This window comes from Chelonia mydas, chromosome 15, assembly GCF_015237465.2.
Source record: "Chelonia mydas isolate rCheMyd1 chromosome 15, rCheMyd1.pri.v2, whole genome shotgun sequence".
Classification (NCBI taxonomy): Eukaryota; Metazoa; Chordata; order Testudines; family Cheloniidae; genus Chelonia; species Chelonia mydas.
In genome coordinates, this window is record NC_057856.1 from 27,901,557 (window position 1) to 27,925,423 (window position 23,867).

Here is a 23,867-nt window from a genome sequence, read left to right on the forward strand (position 1 = left end):
CAACCTATTTTTAGCTACTTTTTAGTTCCTCCTAAGTGCCCTGCCATGTTGCGTGCATCTCTTAGTATGCATAATGGCATTTGACAGGTTGATTTCCACCATTAACACACATTTGATTTAACCCAAGATCTTTTCCCAGAATTCGGCCACGTGCATTCTCTTAGACTCACGAGGAATTAGTTATCAGATTCATGACTCTGTTAGGAAAAGGATGAACTGTTCTGCAAAACTGGAGATGAGTTGAATTTTGAAAATGAAGTGACCCAACTGGCAGCTATATACCTATACTGAATTCAAACTGTACAACGTTTTCAGTTTCTCACAAAGTATCCCACAAACTAAAAGAAGAATAGCAACATATTAAATGGAATCTGTTTGGCAGAGGAATAAGGAGGGAGAAGTCTTTCCTACAGCTTACTTTTCATGAGATCATTAATAAACATTTGCAATGAACACACCTCAGTTTAGCCCAGGATTTACTTGACTGCTTTTACACGGTGGTTAGCCCTTTCTCTAGCTACTCATGGATCTAGTAAGAGACTGCTTATTTCATATGTTCATGCAAGTCTGAAAAACTTAACTTAAAAACAATAGCTCTTAATGGCTTCATGAAACAAATTGAAAATGGTCAGTTTCAAGAAACTCATAAACTTAATCAGTCTTTCACACAGTTCTCTGTAAGCGCACACTGACATGGGCATTGCTATACTACTGTATCAAAAGCAACGGAGCTGCTGCATTTTTCAAGTATTGTTTTACCAGGAAGGGGTGGTGCAAGAAGTTGGTTGGACAGCAGCTGCAGGTGCTCCAGGGTGATGTCACGGATAGCCGGAATATGAAATAGACGAGTAAACATATGTGGAGATTTGGGGGCAAAAATATTGAGGAGAGCCATGCGGCAGTACAACCGCGCAAGTGACGCTTCACATCGCAAAAGTTCTCTATAAAAAAGGGAGATACAGAGTTAATTAAAATAGGAACTATACCTACCACCTTGATTTTTGGACCCACAACAGGTGTATGAACTTTAAAACAGCAATAATTTATTAAGTAGACCCAGATCTTCCTTATTCACTTTGGAAAGCAAATCAATAGTGACTGTATAGGTAGGTTCTATATGAGAAACTCTAAACTTCTCACTACTGCTCATCCAATCTTGTGGCACCAGCAGGCCACAAGTTTAAAACCCCTATGGCGCTCTTCATAGTTGTGGGGCCCCACATGTATGCATCTGATGACAGGAACAGAGCTCTCTTTACTCGTAACTCTGAGACAAGGGCAGTGAACAAACACGCTTCTCATCTCTAAAAAGAGATGAAGTGATCAATGCCTCAGTTTTAATTAACGATCTGATGGCCCTTTTTGGCAAGGTAAAGATATAAATTCTTCCTACCCAAAATTCCCTTTACTTTCAGTTGGGACCTCAGATACGGTAGGTCTCTTCCACTAGTGGTCTTTGCTTTTACAGCTTGGTCTTCCAAGTTATAAGCTCAATCCTGTGAAGTGCTCTGAGGTCCCACTGAAGTCAGCAGGAATTTGAAGTGTTCAGAATCACACAGGATTGAGCGCATAGATGATAAACAGAAATTACCACCATCACAATAAGTGACTATACTAGACAAGATATTTGTATCCTTGCCAGAGCTAAATATTTATGAATAATTTAGAGATCATTCTTGTTTTAATAAAACCCTAATAAGATCATCATAACTCCTTTTATAAAAAGATGATCTAGCCAATACTATGTGGAGATCAAATGACCTCTTTTTAGGTCCAAACCTAGTGAGTGTACTAAGAAGGTGTTCAGCAGTTTTCTTGAAATCTATTTAAAGCAAAGCTGCAATAAGTAATAAATTTTACTGTATGAAACACTGTACGTTCATCCAAATAATATGCATGGAAATATTGATATAAGAGCTCTAAATACACTACATTAATTTCTTATTTACCTGTGAATTTGGATGTTTGTATTATCCAGAGTAACCAATCCATTTGTTGCAGTCCTCCTATAGCCAGCAGGTGGCCTTTCTAACATGTCAATAGGATACCAGTATCTTACCAACACGCCTTCACTTCTGAGATAAGTCTCTACTTGCACCAATTCATTTACCTGAAACGTCAAAAACAATGCCATCAATACATTGGACACATCTTTACTCAAAGAGCAGAAAACAGCATCTTACATGAACTAGCATGTTTCACCATGTGGATCAGAGAAAAATGCTGTAACCCATTAAAAAACTTAAATATAGCTTTACTCACCGAATCAACGTCCAGAACAACACCATGGAGACCAAATGTCTTCAGCATCCCACGAATAGCAAATTTAGGTAAAGCCGTTCCCACAGCATTGCTGGCCACATTGTTACTGTCTGGGGAGCGAGTCACCACTGTGAGGCCTGGAGATAAAGGAAAAACATGTCTTCAAAACATCATTTAACATGAGAAGGTCCTGAATAAACTAACAGTATATACAAACTGACTCCTACCACCCAGAATCTGATAGACTAATCTTTGGCTCAGAATGCACGAAGACTGTTTGCATTAACAATGCACAAGTTGTAGCCTTAGCACACCTGATTCTGCTGTTTGGTGGGTTGTTTTACACGTTCACTTCGTGCACAGCACGTACATTGACAAGTGATTCACTTTTTAGAAAAGTTATTAAAAAAAGGCAAAACAAAAGCAGTGATTTAACCCCTCCAGTTCTATCCATTTGTTAAACTAAAAACGTTGCAGCCTTAATTTAACCAAATAATGATTTTGTCCCATGTGCGCCAAGGTCAAAGGGTGTTTAGTCCTAACTTTTCTCCTACTGACAAATAAAGATTGAAATAGACATACCTTTCCGAACTTTATCAATAGTGAATTTATTTGCTTCATCTTTGATATCCTCAATGGTAGGAAGATAGAGGTCTCTTGGGATACCACCATTTTCCTCATAAAGGAATTCTACTGTTTGTCGGGCTATATCGACCATTCCTGATAAACAGAATAGCATTTGGATTAGATGCTGGCCTTGGTCTTGTAACAAACCACACAACCTAACAAATATATCACAACATAGTCTCATTTACTCATTACAAGCCAGATTCTGCCCCCTCACTCATCTCTTTGGGTAAGAGGTAGCAAAATCCGGCCTTATGTCTAGCACTCAAAAAGACAAAATCAATATTATACTGATTTCTGGAGAATATTTATAGAGCTAATCTGTTTCAGGAAACAAGTTTGTTTACTACTGATAACTATTTCATAGTTAAACTAAATGTTTACCTGCAGACTATAAGCTATTCTGAAAAGACAGTGATAAAGACAACATTGTGGGTAATCTACTGCTGCATTATATTAAATAGTGTTTCAAGCACTAAGTTTCTGCACTTTGGACAAAGAAAGTCATTCTCATTTACTATTTACCTCTGTAGATTTGCTGTCCAAATAGAAATTTATGAGGAGTAGACATTTTCAAAGCATCATTCTAAGGGATACCATAATTAGAGAGAGACTTAGAGAGAGAACTACCATAGGAAACAAAATAAGAATGGCATGGGTCCATTAGGATAAGTCGTAAAGATAACCTTCCTTAGTCATTTAAATACTTCTTATGCTCACTTAAAAGGGAAAGAAACATGCAAAAGTCCCAGTTCCTTTTGCAACCTCAGATCCTCAGAGCACCGGAAGGGGTACTAGCAGAGCTTTAGTATTCCTGCCCTCCAAGTTTTTGCACTATGTTCTAATGCCTGAATGGCTTCCATATCTGGAAATGTTGCACTTGGCATATCAAGAGCCCTAGAGTAAAAGAGTAGAGGAAAGGAAAACAGAAGTGGCAGAAGCTCTACTCTTCCCTCCCAGCTGAAGTGAGAAATAAACAGATTCTTCCAAAATACTAAGACCACTGCTCATCCTCATCATGAGATTTTACTGATTATTGAAATTCTATCAACCAGGCTGATTTGAAGTGAGGCTTTCCTAACAATGAGCTAATATATCCTGCATTAGAACCCTTAACCTCCGCTACCCAGGGATACATTAAACTAAGATTAATGAGCCAATGGATTATAATAATCAGGAAACAAACTAAGAAAGAGCATTATAAAGGGAAAACCACAGCACAGAAGCTTGTTTTGATTTTATCAGAACAGAAATGTTTATCTACTTCATTGTTCATGACTTTTTTTTTTTAAAGGAATGTTTTATTTTAATCTGCATGAAGAAGTGACTAGGAACCTCAGTGTCAAGTGACTAGGAACAAAGACATACTCAGTCACTCACACGCTAGCTGCTGTATAAACTTTGACCTACCAAGTGCAATTAACTTGAGAGTGGCAATGAAATAAAAAAAAGGACTTTTAAAGCAAAGAGGAGAAAAACTTATTTACAAAGCACATTTGTCATTGAATATTCAGGCTGATTGGTCCCCGTACATAAGCTGTAGAAGGCGGCTGTTGACTCTCCCGCTGAGCAAGTAATTGTATGTGAGGATCAGCTGCCAAACTTGTACTGAAATGAAAAGTCTTTCTGCAGCATTCCCCTGTGTCCAAATCACTACTTTATCAACATGGAAGAAGACACATCTTGGGAAAAAACCCTAACACTAGAGCTAAGGTTTCCTGCCATAAAAATAAAATGAATTAGCATACGTCTGATAGAGGTTACAGCCATGCACTTTGCCAATAGCTCCTGAATAGCAAGTAAAATCAAGTATCAAAAGCAAATACACCACTAGGAGTTCATGAGAACTGTGTAGCATTTTGTCAAGATTTTATGGTCCTTAATCAAGTAATTTTGATTAAAAGAACTTCTATAGAAAAGTAAATGAAAAAAATCTCTGATCATACAGGATTATACAACTAAAAAAAATCTGTCATAAAGTAGAGAAATTAAGGTACCAACAATAACATTAATTTTAGTGTTCAAAATGAGCCAAATTAAGTCCTGAAGTTCCCATCCTTGCCTGGCGTTGGTTTCCTGCAGAACTAGGTTAACAGGTCAGCAGCTGGTATCTTTATGTTGTAATGGTTAGATCTTTGCAATGAAAAACGTAGAACTTTTTTTCAAATGAAAGTAGTGACCCTGTTGAATATAGTAGAATCTAGCAAAAAATGCTAAACTCCCCTAAAATCATGTAATACTTTATTAATTATTATTATTGCTGCATTTGTGACCTTTTGTGCCCAGTGTTAAAGCTTAGTTCTGTTTTTTTTGTCAGGAGATTTCAGTGTGGTACTTACACAAACTCCCTCTTACTGGTTGTCCCATCAGCCCCTATTCCTTGCCCAACTATCTCATAAGGGGGTAGAAATGTCATTAAGCTCTGCTAAATGCTAAAAAGCTGCCAACCATTTCAATCATCTATAACCTTTCTTCTTTCTAAAAACGCTTCAGCACGTTTCACACTTCAGTCAGTATTGATGTAGCTGTGTCTAAAAAGTGTGTTTTAAACTCCAAACGACTACATGTTTTTCTGTTCTCATAAGACTCGTAGCCCATAACCTAAAAAACAGAAAAGAGTTTGCAGAAACTTTCCACAATCCTCTACCCCACACAAAATATCTCACTTTTGAGCAGAAACCAAGCACGGAAAATATTTGCCCAAAAGAAGAATGTTTCTGTAAGTTACAAGCACGGGAAAAACAGAAGACTAAAACTGTTTAGCAGCCTTGACTCTAGTAAGTGCAACAAGGGTCTGGCTAGACCAATCCAGCTCCCACAGTTTCATTCCTGCATCTGTTATATGCCACATACAATTGTGATCATAGAAATAAACATTTGATAGTCATACCTAGCTGTAAAGCCCCTTTAATCTGGTCCAGACCAGACTTTCTCTCAGCTTCATTGCGGAACCGTCTTCTAATTGTAGGGAAAACTTTAGTCTCCCAGGCTTTAACCAAGAGGGCATAGTGATCCTCCTGGGAAGAGAAGTCAAACAAAAAACAAATGGCATTTAGAACAAGAGATTTAATGGAAACTCTAGTTTCTCAAAGCAACAAAATCAGTTCATGACACATTTTTTTTTAAATACAAGACTTGTAGCTAGAGAGCAGCTCTGTAACATGTGAGATGTCCCATCTTCCTTACCCGGGGGATGTCGTCATCATCATCATCATCGCTTTCATCGTCTGCAATAGCAGGGGGATGTGGATCTGGGCCTGATGTGAACAAGTTCTCATAGCTGAGTTCCATTTTATAATGACAAGAAGTGTCACTGTCATATTCTGCAATCAACCAAATGGAAATAATGAACTCCCAATCATTACTAGACATGCTAAAATATTTCATGAAGTTCTTCAGATATGCTGCATTCTGTGGTCTCTCTCCAATCACTTGGTGGAAGTTTAATGCATTTTGACATAGTGTAGCACATTGAATAATTCAATCAAGTGAGGCATCTAACTACATTCAGAGCCCTAGTAAAATAATTTTTCATTATGGTTACTTTAACTCAGAACAATTTGAATGCTTTATTCCATATAATGTAAAATAAAGATAACTGATTTTTAGAATGCTTTGTTTAAAATGAAGTGAGCATTTATCTGCCAAGGTCTATTGCGTTTCTTTAACGATTATTGTATTTTATCTGGGAAGCACCCTGAGAATTTCAATTTGAGAACATTTAAGTGGATTTAGACAGTTTTACTGAAATACACTGAGCATGCGATTTAAATGCGACTAATGATCACTTTACGTTGCTGAGCTGTGGCAACAGCAGCAATTCTACAAGGAGGTCCGTGGGTTCCAGGGTCAGAAGCTATGCTGGTACCAGCATCATTATCGCTATCGGAAGCCATGGCAAAAGGCAATGCTTCAAAGTTGGCACTTATTTCTTCAGCTAGGTCAATGCACAGATCAGCAGCATTCCTGTGAGCTTGTCCCTCAGCATAGGCAAACTGGCGAGATCCAAAGTTAGCCCGGACTTTTGTATTCTGTAACAAAAATCAAATAAAGCATAAGAAGTTTTTGTTTTAAAGTACTATTTTAACCCTTTGCTGTGATCTTCCTATTCTAAACCTTGGCCACAGGATGAGATCCCCACTGGTTATTACCATATCCTCTAGTGATATGGATTTCCTTGCATTATTGACCATAAAGTTTAAAAAATAAGTCTGATAATACACAATTGAAAAATATAAAGCTGCTCAATACAGTCTTTGAGCTATAATTGTTCAGCCTGGTGCTTTCAAGAGACAGTCATTTGGACAAATGCAATTTGCAGCAAGGTCACTGTTAAGATTAAAGTGAATTAATAGTCAAGTAAGGCCTATTAGTATATAAAGATTAACTCAGTCTCCTCATCAGACCAGCTCTACTTTATTGTCTTGATGGGTGAGAATACAAGTTTTAACCCAAATGAATAAATAAAGGTGAAAATGATATTAAAAATAGGTCATGGTTTCCACCCAGGAACACTGACTAGTGTTGGTGAAAGTCAAATACATCCCAAAGTAGGTGTTTTACTGTTAAACCTGCCTTTTTCTGAATGTGCACCACTGGCCACATTCCACCAGAGACATCCTCCAGATAAGGTCCAAGTCGCTGTCCACAATACGTGAAGTACACTCTTCCTTTAGCTGGCTGTCCTGGAGGGGGAGGAGTGCCTTCTGTTCTCTCCCAGCCAATTCCGGCTATATCACCTAGAAGAAAATAAAACATGACCAAAGAGAAACAAGGATTTTTCTGTTTTTCATCCATTACCTTGTTTATATTTAAGAGGTGTTAGGCTCTTTCAGCTAAGTAAATAAACTGAATTCTGACATACCAGGAGAAAGGGTCACATCCAGTCGAACACTCTTCCACTGTAGCAAGCTGGAGCCATTGTAATGCACAGCTCGTCCATTACTAAGAAAGTAAATGTGAAGAAGAAAGTTAAACATAAAAGAGCAGACCTCTAGGGTAAAAAAATCATTGTACATGACCATCAGTTAGCATTCAGGTGGTTGCTATATACTGCTAAAATGCAACCAGAACTATCCTCATTTTGATAAGGAATTACTATATTTCAAAACTTTAATCCCTCCATTTAAATTATCCGTTCGGCACTATTCAGGAACAAAAAGCAAACCTGGTGCCAGTCCAGAGGAGCTTATACTCAGTTTATGTAGTGCACCAGGCTGTAATTTTTAATGAACATATTTGCAACATACTTGTGAAAAAGACATGTGCCAACAGGATTTGTCCACGCTCCGTCCCGCTTTTCTGCTTCAGTGGCAAACCCAAACGAAACTATTGGACCAGTGTCATCATCTGTATCTCCATAGGAAACTATTTCAATCTCCCAGTAAAATGATGGGGCCTAAGGAAACAGCCATGCAGAAAATTTGTTGGTCATTTAAAAAAACTGAAGGTAAAACACCACAGAAATTTGCTCCATCACTGTGACTTCTTACTTGTACTGGAACTGGGGAGGTAGCGTAGATAAACGTGCCACGAGGCAGTCCCCCGCCTGCACTAGGGTCAGCCAAAAAGGTCACGGCTGTAAGATGTGATGAGAACATGCAGGCTCGCACAGGTGGAAACACTCTAGAAGGGCTCCAAGTAATCTCTTTGGGCTGTAAAACAGGTAAAGAGTGTTTTAGTCTGCCTGCATTTGAGGTCACAAGCTAGATTTCATTCTACTGAAATCCAGTGTCCAAGATCTGCTATGGAATGCATACTCGACCCAGCATATAAAATAAATAACCAATATGTTGCATTCAAGCATGTTTAAGTGTGATGAATTTTTCTTTTTCCTTTAAACCACTGTAATGGTTTGACTCCGGTCATCCTTAGACCACCATATCAGAAACTGAATCCATTAGAGAAAGAGCCAGAAAAGCAGCGCTTTGTTGATATGTTTACCTGTCTTCTGTCTGCCTGGAGAGGCGGAGGTGGGGGACGAGCACAATCTCGATACAACATTCTTAACCTTTCACATTGCACTTCTACAATGAGAAGCCTTTCCCCTATAACAATACAAACCAAACCAACACCATTAATACTGGGAACGTGAGAGTTTAGTTGGAGACAGTCATTTGAGATCTAAAGATTACACCTGTGCTAAAAATCTCTAAATGTGACAATCAGGTCCATTTCAGAAATTAATCTTCCCCTCACTTCTTCCCCCTCCCCATCCCAAAATAAAAAAAACCCAAACTGAGAAAAACCTAAGAAGTACACCTGAGACTGGCTTATATTTCAGCGAAAGTGTCACATATGAGAAGAATTACAAGTCTAAAAAGTACATGGAAATTATTTCCAAGTAACAGCAAAAATTTCATTTTAGGCGAACAAAAGCAGCTGATCTGCATTAAGGGCTGTCACTCCATCCTTTCCTAGCATGGAGGGTAAAGAAGTACTACACAGCTCTACAGCACCTAACATCCATACTGTGGAAAGACATCCTCGTACCTACACCCCACAGTCGCTATTCAGAATGTCCTTGTTTCGTTTAATTTTCCTTATGACAATACATGTTTGTGTTAAATTTATTTAAAATTAAATCAATGAGCTTGTTACAGCTGCAAATGAAACTGACTAAGACACCATCAAATCAAACTATCCTGCTCGCTGTCAGGTAGTCAAGATGCTTCAATGCGCTGAAGTTTGTAGGATACTTTCAGGTAAGGCAACCTTGAAGTTATAGGTTGATCACTGGAATAAAATGGCCAGTGGAGATAGTCACTAGGAACAGAATAGATTGCTATTAAAGTTAAGCATAGTACCACATTGTTCGTAAGTATCTAGTGATTTTGGGTACCAAGACAGATATGGAAGGGCGTTCAACATTTTCTGAAAAATCAAGCTGCATTAAGTGTCAAGTTGGGTGCCCAAAAGCTGAGACGCCCCAAATCACTAGTTATTTAAAAAACTAGGCCACAGAGCTTTGGCTGAATGAGAACAGATAAACCGGCTCTCCTATTAAAATATTTAACCTACGGCTGAACTGACATTGAAAGAACAAGACTGGCATGAAGTGCATGTCTCCCCTGGAAGCTGAGTACAGATAATGCTTGAGCTCTTCAGGGCCTAGCTAACATTTCCTTGAAGGTACTATGCCGTGCACAGACCTAACTCTGTGAGCCAGGGAATTCTTGATCAAGGAAAACACTACATTTGAAGAAGAGTTGTGCCAAAGGGGATTTAAACTAATGTTCAAATGACTACAAATGAAGCAAACAATTTAAAACTGAAATTTAAATTAGCATCCAGAACAGTAAATCATATTTTTAAAATTTACATAATATTCCTTTTAAAAACTGAAATGAGTAAGAAAAGCTGAAGGGGTAAAGTAACCATTTCTCCTGGCTGTTAACTATTGTTACTTTATCTGTAGCTTTGTCCAATACATAAATCAACATGTTTTCACTAGTCCCTATACAGATTAAAAAGTGTGGGTTAAAAACACTTGTTAAAGAAGCTATGCTATTCAGGTCACCTGTAATTGATTCAAAGGTTTAAACTTAATTTCTGATTACACTGAAATTTGGAACATTAGAAGCCAATGAAAACAATATCTCCCAAGATAGCATCCGCTTTGGGAAGCAGGAGAGCCATGACAGTGACATGGGGAAGGGAAATCTTAAGGAGAAAAGACAAATTTTGTCAGGCAGGAAGAATTATTTCTTTTGTGTTTTATTTAAACTAACCACACTGAGTATAATCATTATTGGGAACAGTATCATGTGTCATAACACAGTTCTACAAAGCCAAGATATTTTTAAGTGAAAGATTAAAAACAACTTGTAAGAATAAAAGTTCCAAAGACAGCAGTGGAGTAACCTGAATGTTGAATATTTTTATATTACTGTTAAACAACAGTTGGGGAGAGAAAGACTTACAAGACAGAGAAAGGCAGAAATCAACAGCAAAGTGACTGATAATCACTCTGAAATTTCAGGAAGACATCTCAACATTCAAAAAAAATGGTCAGATTCACAGCACCATTAAAAAAAAAAATTTGGAAATTTACATTACCAAATCAGCCTTGTCTGTCCCCCTGCAACTGAAATTATGTCAGCAGTCGATATCCCATAAAAACATACAACAAAACGATGTCACTTATTGCAGGCTGTTCCACAGTAACCAGCAATCAGGAGTTGAAGAGCATGAACAAACTAAAAAAGTGCTATTTACATAAACTTTGGTTTTGCTTGCATTTAACTTTTAGTGTCTGGTCAGCAAATATGTATATCGATAAATAAAGATCTACTGGAAGTTAGTTTTGAACGAATAAGATGCAGAGCCACCAGGTTTACAACCCAGCATGAGGATGAAGTTAAATTATTCCTGTGCCATAAATTATGCACACCTAATTTCATACTGGAGACCTAACAGAATTCCATTTTGTTCTACAGCCTAACAGCTTCCTTTTCTTCAGTCCTTTTCCTCCACTTAAGAAGCTCTGGCTGTATCTTTTAATCTGTCCTCAACCCTAGAACTTCTGCTGGGTCCAAGTGCCCACCCATAAACAGGGGAGGAGATTGGGAGGTTAAAATAAGGAAAGAAAATAAGAGTAGTCTTTAAAATAGGCAAGAAGAGCACCAATACACTAAAGAATGAATAAAAGAGAATAATGAAGGAAAAACAGCAGCTTACACTCACAAAAAACTATGGAGAAATTTAGAGACTTCCCTTCATCTCAGTTTGTACATTAGTATGGATGGGTACATTCATGTAAATACCACAGTTTATAAATAAATCAACATCACAGCTTACTGATAAAATGACAGGTTTCAGAGTAACAGCCATGTTAGTCTGTATTCGCAAAAAGAAAAGGAGGACTTGTGGCACCTTAGAGACTAACCAATTTATTTGAGCATAAGCTTTCGTGAGCTACAGCTCACTTCATCGGATGCATACTGTGGAAAGTGATAACTTCTCACAGTTTTGAGTAAATCACCTGCAATTTCATTCAGGCTTGACTTTGCTATTGACTAAAACTGAGTATACCTGCACCCTGATGTATGTATCAATACAAGAGAGACTTCTGATATTCTTTATCAAAAACAAGACACAAAACCAGTGAACCAGCCATGAGACCAGAGTATTATGAGGGGCAAAAATTGACGGCCATATTCACACTAGGTGTAAATCCACTCCCTTTATACCTAAAACCTAATTTTAAGAAGTCAAGCTATTAGCCACCACAAATTTATTTAGATCTCTGCAACTGTAATAAGCCACACTGTATTATATTACTAAGTGCTATTAATACTGTCTTCCATTTAAATAGATCACTTTTATTTGGGATATAGCCTAGTATCTAAAGTTTAAAATTAACCTCACTTATCGGTTATCTCACTGCACTGACAAAATACAACAGTAAAACTGTGGGGTCATCTTAAATACATACCAGGGCTGCACTCTTGTGCCACCAGGTTAAGAACTTCTACAGCAGCTGGACATTGTTGTATGAATTCTTCACAAAACAAACTGTCTTCTAATAGCTGGGCCATCACCAGGCATGCTCTTAAGGTAAAAAAAAATAAAAAATAAAATTATAAACATTAAAAATGTACATTATGTGGTGAACTTGATGTCAATACTTGTGAAAATAATTTCAGGACTAGCCTCAACAAAATGTGCATTCTGGTCTACTTCTGTTTGTTTAGTTGTTCATTAGGACTGCTGCAGAAATGGCTTGATCAACTTCATGTTAATAAAACACCCAGCACAACGGGTTGCCAAGTCCACTCCTGGCTTTGGGCTCCTTATTAGCAGGGAGGCCATTGTAACAAAGTCAGTTAACTTTATTTCCTTTTGGAAACTAATATTATTCTTTATTAAACACACAATTGTTCCATGTAGCAAGATGCCAATATTTACATAGGGAAAACAAGCCTCAAGATGACCTCAGTTGGCTGGAGCATTTACATTTTGTACAGCACCTTGTACACCTAGAGCCCTTTATAAATAATGAACAAAACCTCACCTTGTTCTTATTTCACCAAGGAGCCGGACCACTGCCATTACTGGAGTTGAGCCATCTCCTGTTGCAGGAAGTGAGGTATGAATAGATAGACTTCCCTCCTGAGGAAGCAACATGGACTGGACTGCCTGTACTACCTTCTCAGTAATGGACAGTTTATGAAGAGGCAATGCCTGATGGTGGTGGTGGTGGGGGGCACGGTAAAAAGTTAAATTCAAGTAGTTAGTTTCTAAGACATGAGGGCGTTTCATCACCTGGAGTTAATTCTCATTTTGCACTAACACAAAAACAGCACCGCACAAATCATCACAAGCCAAAAAGGAAAGGTAACACAACGTGCTATGGAACATCCTTAAGTGCTGAAGGATGAATAATATCATGTTATTTGGATGAGAAATTACATATAAACATTGCTATGAAATGTTTAAAATAATGATGTAAATGTCACAAGTCATCTTTAACAAAACAGGAATTAGGCTTTTACATGCTGCAGATTGTTGTCGTTGTTTTAAATCACAGTGTAATTACAATTTGTTATTACACTTAATGTTGGATTTTAAAATGACCTTACCTCAGATCTTGGAACACAGAGCCTAGATAATGGAATAGTTAATGTGTCTGATGCTTGTGAGGTCTTTCTAGAGTCTATACTGGCAGGTGGAAATTTGACAGTTGCTATACCTTCCTGTTCATTAATAGAAGCCACCACTCCAATGCTTCCTGCTATTCCTCTACCCAAAACCTACAACAGTGAACAAGGAAGTACAACTTTAAAATTGTAAAATGATGAAAAGAATCACATCTCATTTGAAGTATAAAAGGAAAAGAAGTTAATTACCTGCACTTCAGAACCTATTTTAATTGTCTCTTTAAAGCCACCAAGAGCACATAGAGCAGCCACCGCCTGCCGAGCAATTCTTTGAAGTTTAGCAAGTTTCCTGCCATTGCTGCTCCCATTTTCCAAGATACTCTCTGCGTATTTACCAAGTTGTGGAATGTACATCAGAGCCCGAGACAGAACCTAAATAGTCAAAGGAGAAATATTGGTCAGGAAAGCATAGGGTACAGCTGAATTTTTTTTAAAATACACCAGCGGAACTATTTTAATTTTCAAGAAGTATACAGTAATACTTTAAAATAAGATCTTTGATCAGTGAATAACAAAGCAACATTCCATTGCTGATTCCCACATAACTGTCAGAAGTGCAGTGATGTGTCCCCCTCTCTCTAGCACATAGCCCGAGCAGCCACAATGTATGCTAAGGGATCTGGAAGCAAAGACTTCATCCTCCAACCATTATTTTGGCCCCTTAGGGGTCTGGGTGAGAGAGGACTGGTCTGTCAAGGTATAAATAATGAATAAACAGTCTGAATAAACAGTCCTATGAAGTATAAAAATATGTAACACTGCCATTTATCAGCAGTCAGTTCCTTGTTTCCAGATCTGTTTTGACAAATTCTTTCCCCCATCCTTGCCCCACATTCTCTGAAATGGCAGATGGGCCCAAGAAGGACTATCAGGACAGACAGTATCTACCTGGATAGTGACAATTAAAAATATATATTTTAAACAAGGAAGCAGGAGGAAGAATGCCAACCGTTAAAAGTTGTCCTGCAGTGGATATATTTTAATATACTGTGCATCACACATTTAGATACCTTATCCTCCTTTGCTTACCTTTTCAGCCGTTGTTGTCCATATTTGAGCTGCATTCGATTCTGGTGCCATCAATAAGCTATGAAGCAGAGCAATCACCTCTGCTGCCATACTGTTTGCTACATGACCACTGATAAATGGGCGCACAGGATCTGTTCTGTATAGAAGAAAAATGTCACTTGCCCAATAATTTAAAACGGGGGGCGGGAGGGGAGAGAGAGAGAGAGAGACTTCAATTGTTACCCCTGCTCAACACAAGTGACGTAAGATTAGGGTACTAATAGTTACTCTCTACATTTCTACAAAGACATTCATGTTATTTTGAAGACTCCACAGTGAGTTTCTACCTGGCAAGTTCAGAATTCCTCTCCCTGCAAATGGAAGTTTGAGCAGTTTTCTTTTTGTCGCCAATTGACAGCCCACTAGTGGTTTCTGGACTGATAGATTCAATAGGTGGCCCAACACTGACAATTAGGCCAGACTGTGCCCACTTGGTAGCCTTCCGAAGAGCTGCAGCAGCCTCTTCTGTAATAACCTCACAGCAGCCACTCTGAAAAAGAAATATGGAAGATATTCAAAGTGACTATTTAATTAGCTCTATTCAGACCAATCATAACCCAGGGTAGCCAGAGATAAGGGAATCATTTATCTGACACATTTTAGCCCCCCCCGACCCCAGTTGTGGTATAACCACAACAAAATCAACACTTCCTCAAACTGTATTCATTATTCACATTGGACAGCTTTTGTTTGATTTCATTTTTTTAATCAATGAACTGATCAAGGAGTGGATTCAATACTATTAGTTTAGTTGGTCAGATAGTCACATGGTGTTGTTTCTGTTCTTTGATCGAAGAATGCATGAGTACTTCTGACACAAATACTCACGAATATGAATTTAAAAGCAATTTCCTTAAATATTCTAACATGATCTTTGAAATTTACTTTTTATAGATTTTCATCCCAGTAAAACTCAGACTCCTTAAATACTTGTGAAAGAACACAAAACCATGACCCAAACATGTTTGAGAAAACATTAGTGGAAATATTTTTGCAGTAATACAAAACATCGGTTTTTCAAGGATTTACATATTTATGTCAACAACATCATTCTAATGCTAAAGTTTATGAATACGTTTTCTTGAATTTCACTTGTTTAATATAAATATTAACCAATAAATTATCTGTTTGGAAGAAAATTAAATTTAATTTTCTGGTTCTTTTACAAAAGGCTTAAGAACACTGGGGTAGTGAGAACATTGACTGTCTAATGATTTCTAAGATGTTAAATAATTATCTTTATTACTTCCTTACTTTAGTCATGTCCCGATCCATCTTCACTACTTTCTCCATGTTAGCTCCAGTGCCAAGTCGGAATGGTCGACCTTCTGAACTACTACAAACATAAGAATAAAACCTATTAAATGTTGCTTTACTATGTAAAATTAGTCAACTAACTATCCTTTTGTTCTAACGGATCTCAAAGCACTTTAAAGCCTTTATTTACATGAAGAACTCAACCAGCCCTGTAGTGAAAAGAATTCTCTCCAGTTGAGCTGCTTAATATCACAGCAATTCTAAAGAGTTGAGGACACACGATGGGAAGATTACCATTGTACTGAAACAGCAGGAGAAATGTAAGCACATAGAATGTAGTTATTCACATTGCAATTTGGCGATGCTACTGCAGTTAATACTTTTTTTTGTAAAAATAGAACCATGAATTCTTTTAGTGGCCATGAATGCCTAAGAGTCTTGGTTTTAATATTTCATCTGAAAGAGAGCACTGCTGGCAGGAATGGTTTAACAACACTGCCTGTTAGCATCATACTGAGGCAGTGGCTCAAGGCTGACTCAGAGCAAGGGGTGTCATGTAATGAACTACCAACATCACTTCCTCCAGAATCCTACTTTTATTCTGGAGGGGTCTCTTGTGAGTTTTACAGAGATCAAAGTCTGAGTTGGTATGACTGAATACTAAGATCACTTCAGAAGTTCTAACGGAATTATCCTAATGGACAGCCTTACTGAGAGTGACACTTAAAATAATTTTTCTTCTGGCGATTGTACTATTTGTAATATCACCTTGTGTTGTGGACTAACAGGAGGACCTTCAAATTTTCTGAGAGAGTACCATTTAGTAGTGGGTCCTGTGTTTAATTCTTTTAAAAACACATTTGAAAGGGTTTTTCCGCTCCCCTGCTGTGGTTTCTGAGCGGATAAAAGAGCAACACTCCCAAAACAGGCTGTGACTTCTCTACCATCTCCCTCCCTCTTTGCATATCTGCCTCTGAAGTTTCAGCTTTGCCGCTGTCGTCACTGGTTCACACACTCTCGCAGGTCCTGGGGAAGAATATGAACATAAGCTTCCCCTAGATTAGTGCACAGATAAGGTCACTATGTTAGTGAATTAGACTTGAAGTGCATTTGACCATCAACAAAGTAGTGAACCTGACTATACACCAGGTGCTGTCAAATACACAAGAACAAATTGGTGAAAATAAAAGATTTTTCTTCCTCTAATCTAAAGTAAAGTACAAATGGAAATTTTTGAGCTGATGGTGTCTGTGCATAAGTGGGCCAAGTTTGGGGAACTGTGGTTTAACTTTCAATGTAGCTGTGTGCGTTTCTAGTTATGTAGCTGCACATCACCACCAAAACTCACTTTTGGATAAAAATCCCACTATTTACAAGCAGCAACAGAAAACGGAATTTGAAGTATTTTGCTCAGTTACGATCATCTCCAACACAAAATCTTCCTACAGTTCTGGCACTGTATAGAAATAAAGATGGAAACCCCTGAACTGCTTTGTTAATTCTAATCCACTGAGTTAAAGTTACCTCAGTAAGGGCTGAAGGACTTCATGGGATGACTGATCTTCCCGTTTGTGAATAAAAATAGAAAGTTTACCATCCACTGCCTCACTCTCTTCTCCAGGATCTTTATCTCCTTTTATGGAATTTTTTGGGCTCGTTTTTGTCAAAGAGGTATCTGGTTCAGACGCAGTTGGAGACAGAACTGTCTGACAGCCTTCAAGCAGAAAAGAAAAAGGGCAACAGTCAGATACGTTAAAAGCATTGCCTTTAGATTTATCTGACCTTTCTTTCATGTGTCTGCAATAAGCACCTTATTCAGAAAACTGAACTACACTGAACAGTCAGAATGCCAGATTATAGAAACATGCCTACTACCGGATATTTGAACTCATCCTGCTGTTAAATTTTTGGCAAGTTAACTTTCTAAACACGATCATTCATTCAATACACATTTATCCGAATTGTGCCTTTTGTCAACACCTGCCTCTTGCACAATCATGCATTATTTCTCAAGCTTGTCTGACATTTATTACACATAATAAGAACAAACGTTTAGACATGAGAAACGGTTAGCACCTGGCACCACATAATCTGCCAATTTTGCTAAGAGTAGTGATGCAATCTTGGAGGCGGGGTCACTGGGGTCATCCTGTTCACTATTCAAGGAGGGCACTGAGTAACTCCATGGGGGCAGTTCAACATTTCCACAGTCTTCTACGCTCATGAGAGGAAGCGCAGCACGACACAGCTGGAGGATTATAAGGACGAGTTTTGGAGAAGGGCGTTGGTCCAAAAGCAGCGAGAGAAGTTTGGACACACAGGCGGGCTGGCTCAGGATAGCTTTACCTATGTGACTCCTGAGAGAAAAGAGCATAGTCATCTCTCTGACGGCAAAACAGGAAAGTTAAATCACACTCCTAAAATCAAATACAAACTATAAGATGACATCCTGCCACGGGTAAAGGATCTTTATGGCAATACATGATTATATTATTAAAGCCTTTACTTAAAAATTAAACACATAAAACGATCCATCAGAGTTAAGCAGTAATCAATTTCAAATGCAAGATGAATGATACCCCATTATTTTGCTCAGGTGTCTGGAGCCTCTTATACAACTCCCATAAAAATGTTTGCCTGTTTCCCATATAAACCCTCATAAAACAGCTCTTGAAGATAGTTCCGTGATTTGAGATTTCATGACAGATTTTAGAGCAAAACAGTTTAAATGTTGCTATTTAGTCCCATTAATCCTCCAGCTCAAAAAACCCAAGAAAGCTTCCCTAGGCACCAAAGCTTATAAACATAAGAGCAACTGTGAAGTCTGTGATATTCCGCTCCACTAATCTCCTTTGTAACATGTAAGTACTGTATTATTTCAGTATGTACTGCACATCCCTGAACAAATACAAAAAAGTTCTTTAACTGTGATATTACTGCAGCTGTGTGTCACTTTTCATCAACAAAAAGACTCCGTACGCAGTGAGATGCCAAAAACAGTATGTGAGACTGCAGTCTTCATATTCAATCTTGCAGTTGTTCCTAGTGTACATCTCCCATTGAGGTCAATAAAAAACGATACCAAGGACAGCAGGGTCAGGTCTACAATGGCATTATACTGAATGGTTTCATTCTTAATGAATAAACTATTACTCAGTTACAGCATATATCTTAAAAATATACAGGCATGTGACACAAGTAAGCTCATTAATGTGGTCAAACAAGTCACTTGATTGTCACACAGAGTCTAGATTTCAATTTCAGAAAGTACTACTGGACGTCTCCACACCCTCACCTGCTGCCAACAAGGGATTGATCCTAAAATTTAACACAAGTGTGTTTATGCTGCAGGCCACATTTCAAAAGAGCCTCAAGCTTTTGGAATGGTATTGAAAGAGGTGTCATTATCTTTACTATTTCTGTTAGAGGAAATGAAGTGCTTTCCAACACTGGAGAGTAATCCAGAAAAAAAAATGACTTTATCGAAGTACTGCCAGTACCTTGACAGGTCATTAAGAAGGCTAAGTACATCTTGCAGTGCATCATTTCCAGCGGCCTGATTACCACAACATTCTGTCGCTCGTGCTAGGTGATTGGTAAGAAGGCTGGAGACTTGACGAGCCAGACCAGAATGAACAGCCTCTGTTGAACCACCTTCAAAGGTAATGCAAAAATGTACAATTGTAAATGTATACATGATAAAAAAAGTAATATATTGGAAAAACCTAGACACGTTCATTTACAGTACAGTAATTGCTTACAAAAAATCATATTGAGTTAAAGTCAAACCTACAATAACATCTAGTTGCTAGGTAACAAATCGACATTCAGTCTTATGACACAGTGTAGTTGAACATACTATTCTATTTATGTGGATAATATTTAAGTGAGTAAGTTTCCCACCAAACTAATTTTGCTAATTTCACATAAAGACAATTTAGAGAAAGCCCAGGCTCCAGAAATTTCAGATGGGTGTCTAAACGTACATGATGGTTTTCTATAAATATAGGAATACAAGAGTCAACAGAACCTTTTCAAGTTCACCAACAGCGTGTCGGATTAAAAAAAATATTGAAATGACAAAATTATTCCATTGGAGTTCCACCAAGGAAGAATTTGAGCTATTGCATTTACTGTTGATTAAACCTGACACTAAGCCACTAAAGCCTCTCCCCTTTTAAAAAATTATAGAATGAAAAACTTCTCGATTCATTTAAAACCAATACCCCTCCCACTCATTTTAAAATCCCATCTCAACAGTATTTGTAAATAACTAATAATAAATAATACTACCTAGCTCTTATATAGCACTTTTCATCAATAGATCTCAAAGCACTTCATAATCTTTAATATATATATAATAAAATAAAATAAATATTTAATAAAAATAATTACTCCTAAATGTCAGTGGTTGGTCAATGCAAGATTTTAAAAAATCTATACTGTTTCCTCTCATACATGAACTCAATATCTAGCAGTGATTTTAAAATACACAATATGTAATATCAACATTGCTCCTACCCTCTTCTTTTTCCCATTCAACACAGCGATTGGCTAGGACCTGGAAGGCAGCCCAGGCCATAGTAGCCACCTTCTGTTTTTTAGTCTGCTTTTCATTTGAGCTGGATTCTGTCTGGCTGCTTAAACTACAGAGCTTGTCCATAAGCTGCACCAGGCCACTGCGTACCAAGCACTTCTCTTCACTCCTGTTCAGAAGAACAAAGAATTAAGGTTGTACTGCAGTAACTTCTCAACCGTTTTCAACATACACAAGCTACCCCAAATTTCTCAGCACACGTACTGTATCTATTGATCATATCTTTCATTGTAGCTTTGGACAATTCAATGTTTCCTCCATTACTTTATCCTTAGAAGGGACAAAATGTAACAGGATATTCTCCAAGTTTGTCATCCAGCATTATCTCTGAATGTCATGGTCATGATGCCAAGCTGTTCCTAGTAGAAGATTAAGTGCTATATAAAGGGTTATTAGATCTATATGCAGTCTACAGAGCATCATTTTGAGTTATGCCACCTGCTAAAAATGGAAGACATATTGATCATCTTTAGTTCATACCTCACCATAACAGTAATATTTTTCATTTATATAGAACTTTATATGTTCAAAATGCTCTCATGATGTTCACTAATCCTCACAACATCCCAAGAGATAGTTGGCTAGGTACTATGCTTATTTTAGGCAAACTGAGAAAGTTGAAGTGTCTTGCCCATTCCTACAGAACAAATCAGTGGCAGAGCCAAGACTCAGTCCCTCCCAGTGCCCACCCCTGTGCTTATTCCACCAGAATACACTGCCAGGAGATATTACAGGATAATTTTAAAAAACAACAACAAAGTCCATTCCACTCTACATAATAATACTTCCCTTTGAAGCAACACAATTATACGGCACAACTGTATAAAAGAGAGTCTAACCATTCTTTTCTGTCTCCTTGAAGCAAAACCTTTCCTACCTTGTATATGGTATAGTGCACAAGAGGCCAATGCTATTTGCACAAGCAATGGGGTAACGAGCACACAGTGAAACCACCGAGGTCATGGTCTCTCCAAAGGCTTCTTGGACTTGTTCCACCATCCCGCCACAAGTGAGTTCTTCGATTCTGTTGGAAGTTATAGATTTGAAATCATGTCTTTTTGTGCCAAGTAGAATTAAAAGCTTCCAAAACATAGCTACAGGAAATCGCCACAATTTGAAAGAATTCATGAAAGATTTGAAGACAAAATTCTATACCAGATTTATATAAAATGTAAGAAATTCTTAATGCTACAAAATACGGCATTCTTTTTCTGCTTCCCAAAATGCATGCAAAATACTGACTGAACTCACTATTCTGGCTACAGTACATAACTGAGAAACTGGTTCCAGACGCCCAACAAACTCTTTGAATTTATTTTTACAGTTACATAAAAAAGTTTTTATAAAAAGAGCCTAAATCCCATTTTGCTACCTCATACCATAAAACCCACTCGTTCAGATCTTATTGATTCATTTTATTTGGTGTGTGTTTAGATTTAAATCACAAACGTCAAAGAATCTCTCTCGTGTGCTCTGTGTGTTCTTGCCATTAGTTGAAAATGCATTATACAATTGTTAACACCTGAACATTTTACTTCCCTAGCCCTGCACACAGCCGCTAGGCCACAACAACGTAATACAAACCAAATCCAAGTCTCCACTCACTCAATTCTCCTAAGTCAGCTGTTCTCAACTAATGGGTCATTGGCCTAAAGTGGTTGAGAGGCAGCAGCAGGTATCTGGTGGGGTTACAATTCCTACTTCTTTCCCTGTCTTTAGTCATACACAGAGATGAATTCACTAAAATCACTTGCAGCTAGTCCTCAAATAGCAGTATCCCATAAGACTCTGTGATACCTGTACCTCCTGACAGGTGATAGGACCTACAAATTCTTTTGAAGCACTGTGGAAAATATTAAAAGGAATTCCAAGATGCCTCACAAGAGGACTGGTCATAACAAAGTCTGAGAACTTGTGCCCTGGGCACGGAAAGCCAGTTATCTCCTTAGTTGCTGCTGATATAATGCAGTACCACTCCTTGCATAAAGCACACCATCCAGCCCCAAAAGTTTAATAAAGTTCTGAGGAACATCTTACCTTGGTCCTCCTTGAAGTACCATAGTCACTGGACCCACAAGATGTGTAACACCACCAACCCGAACAGCTGCTGTTAGGAGCTCTCTCATATGCACCAGTGCCTGTTTCCTTGTGTTCCCACGACGCCACCTGGTCTGAGCAGCTAACAGAAAACTGCTACTGGATACCTAATAAAGAAAGGTCTATGTTTTACTACATAAGCCCCACATCTGTACCTTTCAACTTAGATTAAAAACTGATGTTACTTTTGTGCTTGAGTATATAGGGATTTAGCATGTTTAACGTGACATACCGCTTGGTCAGGATTTGTCCCAATGAAAGCAAACAGCTGCCCTAACAAGACACTGTATGTAGGTTTATCTCTGCTATCTTCGATGGTCAAAGATTGAAGAAGAGTAAAAGAGCTACTCCTATGACTAGTAACATGGCGCCGCCTATGGGAAAACAGCACTTATTAGAGAATTGAAGAATAAGCTGATCTATGAAAAATGTTCTTCTAAAAACATGGTACATTATTAACAGAAATACAAAATATACTTTTAGGTGTTTCATACAGCAATTCAGTGAACTAGCATCTGCATACCTCTGACTTGATCTAGTGAACTCCAAATCTTCATTTCCAATCATTTCTAGGTCAGAAGGTGCAGACATGCTACGAAGGAAGACAGGCTGGCGGACAGCATGAGATATCACTTTCGTTTCAGATGCTGATTTACAAGCTGCAATGTTATAAAACAAAGTTCTGTTACTGCTGGTCTTGCAGAGTAAAGCAATTTCTAAACAAATTAGGAAGTAAATTAACACAAAAACAACAACCTACACAAAACACCAAATGCGTTTCCCCTAACCCCATGCGAGAATCTGAAATTCCATTTAAATGGCTTTCCTGCTGGCAACCTCATATGTTTTTAAGCCTTATTTCATGGTACCTGGTTTTATTTAGATTATGTGCTTTATTATTACGGTGTGTAGCATTTACATTTTAGGAGACTGCAGTATCATGGAGTCAGCTTTAGGTAAGGCAAGTGGAAAATATGTAATTTCACTTATATTTTACATCAGCAATTCAGAGTGTACCTAATAAGTTTTGGATGGAAAAGAACAAATAGCTTCTATATACCCAGAAATGTTAATTAACACTGGGTCACTTCCCTCAGAAGTTGTCTTCCATCCATGTTTATCTTAACATTTCAAGACCATCTATTGAACGAGTAATTCTTAAAGTTTCTGCATTTCATTTTTACAGCCAGTTTCTATATTAAGGCAACCTCTGATAGAAAAGTTATTGTAGACGGGCTACCAACCTTCTTAATCCTCTTTCTTTACACCATCTAATAATAGTCTTATAATGAAATATT

The 23,867-nt window shown here is 37.9% G+C and overlaps 1 protein-coding gene across 6 annotated transcripts in view; it reads right to left on the reverse strand.

Moving 5' to 3' along the window:
- The window catches only part of HECTD4 (HECT domain E3 ubiquitin protein ligase 4), a 124,483-nt gene that overhangs the window by 23,346 nt on the left and 77,270 nt on the right, over positions 1-23,867 (reverse strand). For all 6 annotated transcript variants that reach the window (XM_037879155.2, XM_043529482.1, XM_037879157.2 and 3 more), the window contains 27 exons: positions 23,093-23,228; positions 22,802-22,943; positions 22,510-22,676; positions 21,350-21,496; positions 20,397-20,581; positions 19,376-19,529; positions 17,952-18,232; positions 17,400-17,589; positions 15,873-15,954; positions 14,906-15,108; positions 14,580-14,715; positions 13,740-13,922; positions 13,473-13,643; positions 12,905-13,074; positions 12,326-12,441; positions 8,833-8,936; positions 8,382-8,543; positions 8,139-8,287; positions 7,754-7,833; positions 7,465-7,628; positions 6,683-6,920; positions 6,076-6,212; positions 5,780-5,906; positions 2,845-2,982; positions 2,263-2,399; positions 1,950-2,110; positions 760-941 (listed from right to left, as the gene is read on the reverse strand). In XM_037879155.2, coding sequence (XP_037735083.1) covers positions 760-941; positions 1,950-2,110; positions 2,263-2,399; positions 2,845-2,982; positions 5,780-5,906; positions 6,076-6,212; positions 6,683-6,920; positions 7,465-7,628; positions 7,754-7,833; positions 8,139-8,287; positions 8,382-8,543; positions 8,833-8,936; positions 12,326-12,441; positions 12,905-13,074; positions 13,473-13,643; positions 13,740-13,922; positions 14,580-14,715; positions 14,906-15,108; positions 15,873-15,954; positions 17,400-17,589; positions 17,952-18,232; positions 19,376-19,529; positions 20,397-20,581; positions 21,350-21,496; positions 22,510-22,676; positions 22,802-22,943; positions 23,093-23,228 — 4,242 coding nt within the window. The remainder of the gene's footprint in view (positions 1-759; positions 942-1,949; positions 2,111-2,262; positions 2,400-2,844; positions 2,983-5,779; positions 5,907-6,075; positions 6,213-6,682; positions 6,921-7,464; positions 7,629-7,753; positions 7,834-8,138; positions 8,288-8,381; positions 8,544-8,832; positions 8,937-12,325; positions 12,442-12,904; positions 13,075-13,472; positions 13,644-13,739; positions 13,923-14,579; positions 14,716-14,905; positions 15,109-15,872; positions 15,955-17,399; positions 17,590-17,951; positions 18,233-19,375; positions 19,530-20,396; positions 20,582-21,349; positions 21,497-22,509; positions 22,677-22,801; positions 22,944-23,092; positions 23,229-23,867) is intronic.